General features: G+C 45.7%; 1 protein-coding gene across 2 annotated transcripts in view; it reads right to left on the bottom strand.

The window, feature by feature from the left end:
* Nucleotides 1–6,797: 6,797 nt before the first annotated feature.
* The window catches only part of GMEB1 (glucocorticoid modulatory element binding protein 1), a 32,331-nt gene continuing 25,423 nt past the window's right edge, over nucleotides 6,798–13,705 (bottom strand). For both annotated transcript variants that reach the window (XM_025369641.1, XM_025369649.1), the window contains exons 8-9: nucleotides 12,848–12,970; nucleotides 6,798–7,969 (exon numbers count right to left, since the gene is read on the bottom strand). In XM_025369641.1, coding sequence (XP_025225426.1) covers nucleotides 7,269–7,969; nucleotides 12,848–12,970 — 824 coding nt within the window. In that variant the 3' untranslated portion in view covers nucleotides 6,798–7,268. The remainder of the gene's footprint in view (nucleotides 7,970–12,847; nucleotides 12,971–13,705) is intronic.

Genomic DNA, 13,705 nt, shown 5'->3' with positions numbered 1-13,705 from the left:
GTTAGCCAGGATGGTCTCGATCTCCTGACCTCGTGATCCGCCCGTCTCGGCCTCCCAAAGTGCTGGGATTACAGGCTTGAGCCACCGCGCCCGGCATGTACAGACATCTTTAAGAAAACATCAGAGGGCCGGGCGTAGTGACTCATGCCTGTAATCCCAGCACTTTAGGAGGCTGAGGTGGGCTGATCACTTGAGGCCAGGAGTTTGAGGCCATCCTGGCCAACATGGTGAAACCCCGTCTCTGCTAAAAATACAAAAAAATTAGCCGGGCGTGGTGGGGTGTGTCTGTAGTCCCAGCTACTTGGGAGGCTGAGGCAGGAGAATCATTTGAACTCGGGAGGTGGAGGTTGCAGTGAGCAGAGATGGTGCCATTGCACTCCAGCCTCAGCAACAGAGCAAGACTACGTCTCACAAAGGAAAAAAAAGAAAAAGAAAAAGAAAACATCAGAGACTTTTTTTTTTAAAGTAAACTTTGAGGCTGGGCGTGGTGGCTCACACCTGTAATCCCAGCACTTTGGGAGGCCTAGGCAGGTAGATCATGAGGTCAGGAGATCGAGACCATCCTGGCTAACACGGTGAAACCCCGTCTCTACTAAAAATACAAAAACAAAACTATCTGGGTGTGGTGGCTGGCACCTGTAGTCCTGGCTACTAGGGAGGCTGAGGCAGGAGAATGGCATGAACCTGGAAGGCAGAGCTTGCAGTGAGATGAGATTGCGCCACTGCACTCCAGCCTGGGTGACAGAGTGAGACTCCATCTCAAAAAAAAAAAAAAAAAAAAAGGAAACTTTGAAATCAGGTAAATTCCTTCTGTGTGTGCTTTCTTTAGAGTATCTCCTACAAAGCCCAGTGAGGAAGCTCTTTCTCTCTGGGTCCTTACTCAGCCTCAGGTTTACCATTATATGCGATCCAAACCTATTGTTCATTCTTGTTCTCAAACTAGAAAAATAAATCCATGTGTTTATGTATTGTTACTCATACTGGGCTGAAGTAAGTTACCCAGGAAAACAAGGTATGTCTAAGCCTGGGGCCATGGACCAGGGGTAATCAATCAGGTGTAGAAGATAGTTTTTTAGAGTCTGTTTGTCTTAGGGGAACTTGCCTAATGTCACTATGTAAGCACATCGCAAAAGGGCTTCAATTCAGGTGACTAACGGTGTCAGCAAGGTTGTTGTAGTTAGTGAAGACTGCGGTCTATGAATGTATGCTCAGGTTTGGGTCCTGGGGGTGGCATTACTTTAGTTGGGAAGAGATGATCATCTCAAGAGTTGAAAGAGTTACTGCCATGGCAGGAAGGCAAAGTTACTAACATGGCAGAATTTGGGAACTAAATCATGGTTCCCAAAAGAGCTAAAGAAGAAGGATGATGTGGGTGTCTGGATACGGGAGTCTGAGGCAAGTAGAACCTTCTAGAGGAAGTCAAATTGCCTAACTCAGGGCTAAGGTATTCCAGGACTTGGGAAGGAAACCTGGAAAGGGCTCAAATAGGGCTGCCTAAGAGCAGAAATTCTAGGGACAAAGAGTCCAAATCTTTTTTTTTTGATACAGAGTTTCACTCTTATTACCCAGGCTGGAGTGCAATGTCACGATCTCGGCTCACTGCAACCTCTACCTCCTGGGTTCAAGTGATTCTCCTGCCTCAGCCCCCCAAGTAGCTGAGATTTACAGGCATGCGCCATGCCTGGCTAATTTTGTATTTTTAGTAGAGACAGGGTTTCTCCATGTTGGTTGGGCTGGTCTCGAACTCCCGACTTCAGGTGATCCGCCCACCTCGGCCTCCCAAAGTGCTGGGATTACAGGTGTGAGCCACCGTGCCCAGCCAAGAGTCCAAGTCTAACATAATTACACCACACCCTTGAGGTCCCTGACAACCTTGGTTGTTATAGCAGTACGTTTCAGACTACACAAAAATTTCCCAGGAAGGATTTCCCAGGGAGGAACTATCCTGGAGTAAGGGATGTGCTGCACCTCCAGGAAAGTGATCAATTGTACTAGGAGAGTTGTCTCAAAATGCAGGAGCTAGGCTAGTGTATGACATTATGTCTCAGAGAGGACGAGTTCCTCAGGAGTACTGCCCAAGGTGAATCACAACCTCAAGCCTTATTTTCTGAATTCAACCTTTCCTTTGTCCTTTCCATCTCTTTGATAGTACTAAAACCTGGATGCTGTAACTCAACTACTAATTCCACATTTCATGCTTGACTTTTACTATCTTCATAATCAACACTCTCCACCATAGTCTTACCTTTAATGCCTTTCATGAAATGGGATAAAATGCTACTAGTGGGTGTACAAACTACCTGAACTGAATATTAATTTTCCAGATATTTGGATTAACATTGGTCCTCCTTCCCTAATAAGGACAGAGGTGCGAAAGAACTTTCATATGAAGTGGCTTTGAATCTTGAATATTCATGTTTATTGTCCATTTTTTACTTCAGAATGACTGGTATTTTTAGGAGTGGGTGGAGCTTGGAAATTGAGAAAGGGAAGAGAACAAGGCAGGGACTAAACAGGGACATGGCCAACACAAGACAGTTGTACAGTTGACTCTCAGGCCTTCATGGAAACCATATGGCAGAAAGGCTTGGGGCATTTACCCTTTGCCAGCTAGACTCCAGTCCTGCACTGGATTCAACACTGGGTCCCCTATGATGGAAACTTGGAGAAGCCCATGCATGACTCAGCGTTCTCCAATGCAGAGACTGCCCGTGTTGCTGACTCTGCCTTGCTCTGCAGGCAGAAGCAAGAGACTGAAGACTTTTTCTCTAGAATAAATAAGCCCAATTACTTGAAAATCAACCAGTACAATAAACCTAGCCAAAAGTGGTCTCTCCTAAATCAGCTTAGGTATATGCATTCTCCAGGAAGATCTCCCTTATTTGCTGACCCCACCTCCACACCCCTAAGCTGGGTTAGGCGCTTCATGCTTTGTTCTCTCAGCTCCTAGCCAATAGCCCTATCACACACAGCACTTATCCCAGTAGCATATGTTTCAGTACCTCAGTAGAGGAGAGCTGCTTGTTTGTACCTTTGGCAGTCTGCTGAAACCTATGAACCAATTCTTAAATAATGTTTTTCAAAGCATAAAATAAAATACATAGGATTACAAAGGAAACCAATTATAATGAAATGTGTAGTTTTGGTTTTCTTTTTTTTTTTTTTTTTTTTTTGAGACGGAGTCTCGCTCTGCCGCCCAGGCTGGAATGCAGTGGCCGGATCTCAGCTCACTGCAAGCTCCGCCTCCTGGGTTCACGCCATTCTCCTGCCTCAGCCTCCCGAGTAGCTGGGACTACAGGCGCCTGCCACCTCGCCCGGCTAGTTTTTTGTATTTTTTTAGTAGAGACGGGGTTTCACCGTGTCAGCCAGGATGGTCTCGATCTCCTGACCTCGTGATCCGCCCGTCTCAGCCTCCCAAAGTGCTGGGATTACAGGCTTGAGCCACCGCGCCCGGCCTAGTTTTGGTTTTCTGAGCTGGGGGTGTTGCTCTGTTGCCTAGGCTAGAGTACAGTAGCACAGTCATAGCTCACTACAGCCTTGAACTCCTAGGCCCAAGCAAAATCCTCTTGCCTCAGCATCCTGAGTAATTGTGTCTACAAGTGTGAGCCACAACACTTGACTAATTTTTACATTTTTTTTTTGTAGAGATGGGGTCTGGCTATGTTGACCAGGCTAGTCTTAAACTCTTGGCCTCAAGCAATTTTGCCTCAGCCTCTGAAGGTGCTGGGATTCTAGGTGTGAGCCACTGTGCCTGGTGGAAATATGTATTTCTTAACTCCAGACATCTGGAGTATGAATTCCTTGAGTGCAAGGACTATGTCTTCATCTCTCTACTGTCAGTGCCTAGCACAAAGCCTGGCACATAGATAGTTCTTAAAAATGTTTATTCAATGCATGAACAGAAAGATAAATGGCTATTACCAAGTCAGCCTAAGGAATGGTTCATTGCAACTGCTTATGCACATACCAATGGCTTGCATATGTCTCACCCCATCAAGGATCATCTAGACCAGGGCTGTAAGGGAACCCACATTCAACAACAGATGCCATAATATCTAACAATAATGACAGGCTATTGGAAGACCGGGAAAACAACAAAGCTCATGTATTTCACCAGCTGGAAAATTCATCTAGTAAACAGGCTGTTTGAGGAAATCTCTTGACTTTGGAAGCATGATGCACACACTACCTTAAAACCCTGACCAATAGCTCTGATGGAGGAAAGAACGGAACCTGAGCTAGCATGTTGGTATTCACGAGGGCTCTTCTGTCCTGAATTGGTCCTCTCATCTCTGGGAAAGAGAAAAAGTGTCCCTACAAACCACAATACGGATGAGATGTGCCTTCCTAGATTCAAGTAGATTCAGTCTTAGATAGCAATTTTGTTTTTATGTACCAACAGAAAACCTAAAGAAGCAGGAAATAAAAGCTACTTCCCTCACTAAAGATATATTAAGGGCCAAATATTTGTTCTACATTGATTGCTAAGTCTATTAGATATTTTGAAAAGAAAAATAAAACCCCAGACTATTTAAAAACTGAAATCTACAACCGTATGGAGTTCATAAATCTCATTCTTAAGAGTGACCTTCAGGCTGGGTGCGGTGGCTCATGCCTACAATCCCAACACCTTGGGAGCCCAAGGCGGGCAGATCGCTTGAGGCCAGGAGTTCGAGACCAGCCTGGCCAACATGGCGAAACTCCATCTCTACTAAAAATACAAAAATTAGCCGGGCGTGGTGGCGGGAGCCTGTAATCCCAGCTACTCAGGAGGCTGAGGCAGGAGAATCGCTTGAACCAAGGAGGCAGAGGTTGCAGTGAGCTGAAGTTGCGCCACTGCACTCCAGCCTGGGCTACAGAGCAAGACTCCGTCTCGGGAAAAAAAAAAGAGTAACCTTCCCATGTTACAGGGTTTCTTTGGCCAAATACAGCCATCTGAGGGATGGAGAATGAAACTTTTACTTGCTCGATGGGGTTTCCAACATCTGTTGGAAGAAACATGGCTTCTGATAGATGCCTTCTTAAAAATAAAAAAGAAAAAGAAACTACAGGTCAAAGTTATGTTTTTAATAAAAAAAAATTCCTCCCACTCCTAAGGTGTGTGCTTTCTTTTTTGACCTATTTTTCCTTTAATTTGTCTGTAGTTTCCCTGCATCCCTATATTTTTCCTAGTGCAGTAAACAATGCAATCAAAGAAATAAAAACCAGGGTCCACTCTTGCCCCAAACACTGAAGAGGGTCAAAGAAGGAATCACAGCACGGAAAATGGCCCAGCTCTAAATATACAAACAACATTAAAAACAAAACAAAAAAAATAACCCCCTCCCCCCCAACACATTATTATTGACATTCCTGGTACATTTCCTATAATATAATGTTGCAGACAATGCTTCTTTCCCAGGGAGTCCAGCTCACTCAGGAGACATCTAGTTGGTGCCTCAGGAAAGCCTGGGGGTGTTGAGTCCTCTCTGCCAAGCCTAAAGCTTTTTATGATCTCAGTATCTCACAGAAACATCTGTGGTATAAATGAATCTAAAAGGGGATGAAGGCAGGCAGGCACCTGTCACTGTTCTCCAAATCAGCCAAAAAGCTGAAGAGCGTGGGTTCCAGGAGACAGATGCCATTAAGAGTTGAGGGATGGAGGGCAGAACAAGAGGAAGCACCAAATGAGTGGCTGCTTTTGGTTCCAAAGCCAAAAAAATGGCCCCACCAAAAATGGCAGCTGGTGTGATGGAGGAACTCCCTGATCCTGGAGTCATGCAATGAAAATGATGGCCTTGGAGCCCCATCCCTGTGACAGCCACAGTCCAAGAACCAGAGCAATTTACATCACATTGCACAGTTTCAAATGAATGGACTGATCCTAGTTTAGGAGGGTGAGTGCTTTGACAAAGTGTGGAACAAGGTAAGCTACTACCTTGAACCCCAAAGCACAGCTGTAGCATCATCCTTGGCTTTCCATTTCTTTCTCTTTTTTTTGAGATAGAGTTTCACTCTTCTCGCCTAGGTTAGAGTGCAATGGCGTAATCTCAGCTCATTGCAACCTCCACCTCCCAGGTTCAAGCAATTCTCCTGCCTCAGTCTCCCAAGTAGCTGGTATTACAGGCGCCTGCCACCATGCCCAGCTAATTTTTTTTTTAGTGGCTGGCCTCAAACTCCTGACCTCAGGTGATTCGCCCACCTCGGCCTCCCAAAGTGCTGGGATTACAGGTGTGAGCCACCGCACCCGGCCTTGGCTTTCCATCTCTGCAAAATCAGAGGCCACTGCTGCCACTTGTTCTGTGGAGATGTGCCTTCCACTTATTACCACCCTCTTCTCAAAATGGCACTCACGGTACTAACTTTTAGAGATCTCCAGAGGTGTCAGTTGCACCTCTGGAAGTAAGATGATTTCCCTGCCCATACTTGTCAAAGCACTTCCTTTTTTTTTTTTTTTTTTGAGATGGAGTATTGCTCTTGTTGCCCAGGCTGGAGTGCAGTGGTGCGGTCTTGGCTCACTGCAACCTCTGCCTTCCCAGGTTCAAGCAATTCTCCTGCCTTGGCCTCCCAAATAGCTGGGATTACAGGCACCCGCCACCACATCCGGCTAATTTCTTTTTGTATTTTTAGTAGATACGGGGTTTCACCATGTTGGCCAGGCTGGTCTCAAACTCCTGACCTCGTGATCCACCCGCCTCGGCCTCCCAAAGTGCTGGGATTACAGGCGTGAGCCACCGCGCCCGGCTAGCACTTCCCTTTTTAAGCTAGTGCTGGCATGCCACCTTCCCCTCAAAGCAGAGTCAACTTCCTTTTGTTTCAGAGTTTTGTACTGGCCTCTGTAGGCCCTTTTCAGGATACAAAATAAAGTGCCCTTCTGCATCCACATGCAAATGGGTTGCCTTCCAGTGTCAGATCTGTGTTCCGGAGTTTGGTCAATGCATCTTTACAAGAATAAAACCACATGCCTACACAGAGAAATGAGCCTGTAAATGGCTTTCTGGACAGGGTTACTCGTTATCTTGACACTTCCCCTAAAAGAAATTACTTTCTTGGTGTAAGATGATTAGGACATTGAATGACCTACTCTCAACTTCTGGAAGGGCAGCTCGTTTTGTCCATTTTTCAATGAGGGAGTGGGAGGAACCCAACATTTTCAGTTACAACAATAAGATTTTGTTTTGTTTTTTTTTAAAAAGGGTCCTATGTGGAAATGAGTGGGACAATGATAAAAATAAACAAATAATTAAAATTCCAAATCAAAACATAACTCCTGGCCCTGAGATCCCCAGTTAATCCTCTAAGACCACAATCTCCACATTGTGAACTTGATGCTGGTGTTCTTCCATCTCAGCCACAACTTTCTCCTCAGTCCTCAGCTCTGTCTCCAAGATGACCGCTTTGCCCTCAGTATCTTCAGCCTCTGGGTCCGGGGCTGGGTCAATCTCAATGATGGTCTGCCCATCCTCTGAGGTGCTTTCAACAGCCTGAATTGCCGAGGTTAGGCCGGACTCCATGGCCACCAATTCCACAGGGCTAACCATGGTGGTCATGTTGCCCAGTGTACTCCCATCCTGCATGGCAGTAGAGCTCAGCAGCGCCAAGCTAGATGAAGGGTGGATGGTCACTGTGTCTGGTGAGCTGCTCTTGGCAGAGGAGACCACTGTGGCATAGCGGAAGAGCTGAGGGCCAGAAGGCAGTGTGTGGACAGTCACAGGACTGGAGCCCTGGCTGAGGGTGGCCACTGGAATATTGCCCATGGAAAATGACTGACCCACTGGGGTGATGGTGATGGGTGAGATGACTGTGAACTGAGGCTGCTGGACAGGAGGAGAAGGGCTCAAGACAGTGGTGGAGGCTGGCCGCTGGAGCCGGGGCCGTTTTGGAGGCTTAGGAGTGCTCACAGGCATCAGTACCACATTTTGAACCGTCTGAGATTTTAGCCTATGATCCTGGGCTTGTTTCTTCTGCTCCTCCAACTGGCGTTCCAAGTCTATGGAAAAAAAGAAAAGACTTTGTGTGGAGGGAAGTAAAATCTTGGGAGCATTAAACTGAGAGTCAGGAGACTTGGTGTCTCTGTCTGGTTTTGTTACTAAGTAGCCTCAGGCAAGTCGTGATATTGTTTTCCTTCTTGTTGTGCTTTTTTTAGGGGGGCAGGGTCTGGCTATGTTGCCTAGGCTGGAGGGTAGCGGCTATTCACAGGTGCTATCATTGCGCACTACAGCTTCAAACTTCTGGCCTCAAGCGATCCACCCACCTCACCTTCCCAAAGTGTTGGGATTACAGGCATAAGTCAGTGCGCCCAGCCTGCACAGTCCCTTGGAACTCTCATGGACCTACAAAGAAGCTACAATGGCCACTCCAAAAAACTGATTTTCAAACTATCCTTCAAGGCAAGAATGCCTTGCTGCATTGGCTGGAAAACTACTTTGCTGGTTACTCAAATAGCCACAGTTTACGATTGTTGCCCAGAAAGGTCTACAGAAAGTTACAGAAGAAGTCCCTAAAAATTACAGAACTAAAAGAGGTCTTAAGAGTTCAAACAAATTCATTTTAACAGGGATCCAGAGAGGGAAAGTGACTAACAAGGTTATAAAGGTAGGGCCAGGACAAAAATCATCTGATGGTCAACTTGGTTGCCTGTGCATTATAATACGCCTATCACTATCCCTCTCCCAAGTGTCCAGTCCAACCTAGGTGACCCCTGGTAAGTTAGGTTCCACAATGGAACCTCTTTATTACTTAGTACCTGATAAGCACCCAAGAATCAGTTACACTTGTAGAACACTTTGCTCCCTATGTGTTATATTGTGATATAATAAGAAATACATATTTAGTCTCTGACCCTGGATCCTGGCACACAGCTCCTAAAAATACATGGATCTCTAGAGCAGTAAATGTCTTTATATCTCTTTTGTTTTTTTGTTTGAGACAGAGTCTTGCTCTGTCGCCAGGCTGGAGTGTAATGGCGCGATCTTGGCTCACTGCAACCTCCACCTCCCTGGTTCAAGCGATTATCCTGCCTCAGCCTCCCGAGTAGCTGGTACTACAGGCATGCACCACCATGCCCAACTAATATTTGTATTTTTAGTAGAGATGGGGTTTCATCATGTTGGCCAGGACAGTCTCAATCTCTTGACTTTATGATCCGCCCGCCTCAGCCTCCCAAAGTGCTGAGATTACAGGCGTGAGCCAGTGCGTCCGACCTAAATGTCTTTATATATATATACACACACACATACATATATATAATATATACGTATATATTTTATATCTATATAATATATATACGTATATATTATATATATATATTTTTTGAGACGGCGTCTCGCTCTGTCACCCAGGCTAGAGTGCAGTGGCGCGATCTCGGCTCACTGCAAGCTCTGCCTCCCAGGTTCACGCCATTCTCCTGCCTCAGCCTCCCGAGTAGCTGGGACTACAGATGCCTATCACCGTGCCTGGCTAATTTTTTGTATTTTTAGTAGAGACAGAGTTTCACTGTGTTAGCCAGGATGGTCTCGATCTCCTGACCTCATGATCCGCCCACCTTGGCCTACCAAAGTGATGGGATTACAGGCTTAAGCCACCGCGCCCAGCCAATGTCTTTGTATCTTAATGAGATGACCGGTATCTGGGAAGCTTTAGCTAGATTCAAGATGGGGGCTGGTCACCAGAAAGAACCAGGCATGATTGAAGGATTAAGACTTTCAGCCCTACCCCTACAACCTCCAAGGAGTGGAGAGAGGCTGTAGGCTGATTACCAATGGCCAATGAGGTAATCAATCATACCTATATAATGAAGCCTCCATAAAACCCCAAAAGTACAGGGTTCAGAGAGCATCGGATTGTTGGAGGTTCCTGAGAGTGGCATGACTACAGAGTGCATGGAAGTCCCACTCTCCTTCCCACCTTGTCCCATGCATCTCTTCCATCTGGTCATTCATCTGTATCCTCTGTAATAACCTTTATAATAAACCCAATAAACATTGAGTGACTGCTCCTCTGAGTTCTGTGAGCCACCTTAGCAAATTAATCAAACACAAGAAGGTGATTGTGGGAACCCCCAATTTATAGCCAGTTGGTCAGAAGCACAGGTCATTTTGCAGTTTGCCTTCAACAATTAATTGGAAAAAAAAAAGCACAGGTCACAATCTGGGGCTGAATGCGAGGTGAGACTGCGCCTTACCTGTGTGATCTGATGCTATCTCCAGGTGGACAGTATCAGAATTGAACTGAATTATATATACCCAGTCAGTGTCCACTGGAGAGTTGATTGCTCGGTATATGCAGAAAAACCCCTACACATCTGATTGCAGAAGTGTTCTGTGCTATACTGAGTGTATGAGCATGTGAAAAACACTTTGGTTTTTCCAATGACTTATACTATAAAACGCCAAGAGTGGCCGGGCACACTGGCTCATGCCTGTAATCCCAGTACTTTGGGAGGCTGAGGCGGGTGGATCACCTGAGGTCAGGAGTTCGGGACCAGCCTGACCAACATGGAGAAACCCTGTCTCTACTAAAAATACAAAATTAGCCAGGTGTGGTAGCACATGCCTGTAATCCCAGCTACTTGGGAGTCTAAGGCAGGAGAATCACTTGAACTCGGGAGGTAGAGGCTGCGGTTAGCTGAGATCGCACCATTGCACTCCAGCCTGGGCAACAAGAGTGAAACTCCATCTCAAAATAAATAAATGAATAAATGAGTAAATAAAAATAAAAATAAGGCTAGGCGTGGTGGCTCACACCTGTAATCCCAGCACTTTGGGAGGCCAAGGCAGGCAGATAGATCCCCTGAGGTTGGGAGTTTGAGACCAGCCTGACTGACATGGTCAATCCCTATCTCTATTAAAAATACAAAATTAGCCGGGTGTGGTGGTGCATGCCTGTAATCCGTCACTTGGGCGACTGAGGCAGAAGAATTGCTTGAGCCCGGGAGGCAGAGGCTGTGGTGAGCCGAGATCATGTGACTGCACTCCAGCCCGGGCAACAAGAGTGAAACTCCATCTCAAAAAACAAAAATAAATAAAATAAATAAATAAATGGCCGGACGCAGTGGCTCACGCCAGTAATTCCAACACTTTGGAAGTCCGGGGTGGGCAGATCACAAGGTCAGGAGATCGAGACCATCATGGCTAACACGGTGAAACCCTGTCTCTACTAAAAATACAAAAGAGTTAGCCAGGCGTGGTGGCGGACGCCTGTAGTCCCAGCTACTCAGGAGGCTGAGGCAGGAGAATGGCGTGAACCCGGGAGGCGGAGCTTGCAGTGAGCCGAGATCGCGCCACTGCACACCAGCCTGGGCGAGAGAGCGAGACTCTGTCTCAAAAAAAATAAATAAATTAAATAAAATATATAAATAAATAAATGTCATCCCTAGAAGAATGTCCAGGTATAATACTGAGTAGCAACTTGAAAAATATTAATAGGGCTGAGCGCAATGGCTCACACTAGTAATCCCAGCACTTTGGGAGGCTGAGGTGGGTGGATAACTTGAGCCCAGGAGTTTGAGACCAGCCTGGGCAATATGGCAAAACCCCATCCCTACCAAAAATATAAAACAGCTGGGCATGGTGGTACACACCTGTAGTCCCAGCTATTCAGGAGGCTGAGGTGGGAGGGTCACCTGAGCTCGGGGAAGGTCAAAGTTGCAGTGAGCCGTGACTATGCCACTGCACTGCAGCCTCAGTGACAGAGTGAGACCCTGTCTCAAAAACAAACAAAAAGAAAAATATTAGTATGTCATGATGAAAAAAAGCAGAAAACAAAACTTTATGTACACAATGATCAAAACCATCTGAAAAAATAATACAGACGGCCGGGCATGGTGGCTCAAGCCTGTAATCCCAGTACTTTGGGAGGCCGAGACGGGCAGATCACGAGGTCAGGAGATCGAGACCATCCTAGCTAACATGGTGAAACACTGTCTCTACTAAAAAATACAAAAAAACTAGCCGGGCGAGGTGGCGGGTGCCTGTAGTCCCAGCTACTCGGGAGGCTGAGGCAGGAGAATGGCGTAAACCCGGGAGGCGGAGTTTGCAGTGAGCTGAGATCCGGCCACTGCACTCCAGCCTGGGCGACAGAGCGAGACTCCATCTCAAAAAAATAAAAATAAAATAAAAAAAAATAAAAATAATACAGACAAGGGACCAAACGCCTATATTTCTAACAAATATCATTTTTCTGATGGTTTAAAGGTTTTCTTTTCTTTTTTTTTCTTTTTTTGAGACAGAGTCCCACTCTTGTTGCCCAGGCTAGAGTGCAATGGCACTATTTTGGCTCACTGCAACCTCCACCACCTGAGTTCAAGCGATTCTCTTGCCTCAGCCTCCTGAGCAGCTGGGGACTACAGGTACACACCACCACACTCAGCTAATTTTTGTATTTTTAGTAGAGATGGGGTTTCACCATGTTGGCCAGGATGGTCTCTATCTCTTGACCTTGTGATCTGTCTGCCTCAGCCTCCCAAAGTGCTGCGATTACACAAAATTTCTGATTACCACAAACAATGGAGAAAGTGCTAAATTTATATCTACCAAACAAGCAGTATCAATAATGTAAAAAAGACAAAGATCAATTTGTGTCTTCTGCCACCAACATTATTGAATTAATGGAGCAATCTAAGAAACATCTTAATCCTCCACAAGACACAGAAGCGGGACTATGATGTCAACTGCCTTCTTTATTTCCTTTGTGCCTCTTTTGTTTCTTATCAATACACTTCACCTGCGGCTTTTTTTTTATTTTTAAAAGCAAAATCTGAAACTATTAAAAAAAAAAAAAAGAAAGTTACCCTAACATTAGTCAACAAGAAAATGGGAAGACAAGAATATTAGCATATCACCAAAGAAGAGAGATAAGTTACACATACCTGTCAGAGTATAGAGAAACTGTTCTTCTCCCTGCTCTACTTGGTTCCTTCTGTTGTCTAAAACCTTCTTGACTGTGTCCATTAGGCCAAATGTGTGTGCTACATTGTTGAGAACAGCAGCATCTATTTGAAACAAAAGACATGCCTGTCCAGTTAAAACAGATATGTTACACCACTCTCCATTGTGCTGTTTATAAATATGAAACAACCAGAAATTATGGGACTCTCCTAACTGCATTTTAACACATTTTTAACCAAGATTTATTACATGTATAATGAATTCTGGTTTAATTGTTATATTTTTGTAAGTCTTTCCATATAAATAAATACAAAGACCAGGCTGGGCATGGCGGCTCATGCCTGTAATCCCAACACTTTGGGAGGCAAAGGCGGGAGGATCACTTGAGGCCAGGAGTTCAAGACCAGCCTGGGCAACATAGTGAGACCCTTGTCTCTACTTACATAAATTTGAAAAAACTTTTTTTTCTTTTTTTTGGAGACAGAGTCTTGCTCTGTCCCCCAGGCTGGAGTGCAGTGGCGTGATCTTGGCTCACTGCAACCTCCACCTCCTGGGTTCAAGCAATTGTCCTGCCTTAGCCTCCCGAGTAGCTGGGACTACAGGCGCCCGCCACCACACCCGGCTGTTTTAGTAGAGACGGGGTTTCACCATATTGGCCAGGCTGGTCTCGAACTCCTCACCTTTTGGTCCACCTGCCTCGGCCTCCCAAGGTGCTGGGATTATAGGCATGAGCCACCGCGCCCAGCCAATTAGAAAAATTTTTAAGGCTAGGAGCGGTGGCTCACATTTGTAATCCCAGTCTCTAACAAAAATACAAAAATTAGCTGTGTGTGGTGGTA

This window comes from Theropithecus gelada, chromosome 1, assembly GCF_003255815.1.
Source record: "Theropithecus gelada isolate Dixy chromosome 1, Tgel_1.0, whole genome shotgun sequence".
Classification (NCBI taxonomy): Eukaryota; Metazoa; Chordata; class Mammalia; order Primates; family Cercopithecidae; genus Theropithecus; species Theropithecus gelada.
Note: the sequence above shows the minus strand (reverse complement) of the source record. Positions and strands in the feature narration are given on the sequence as shown.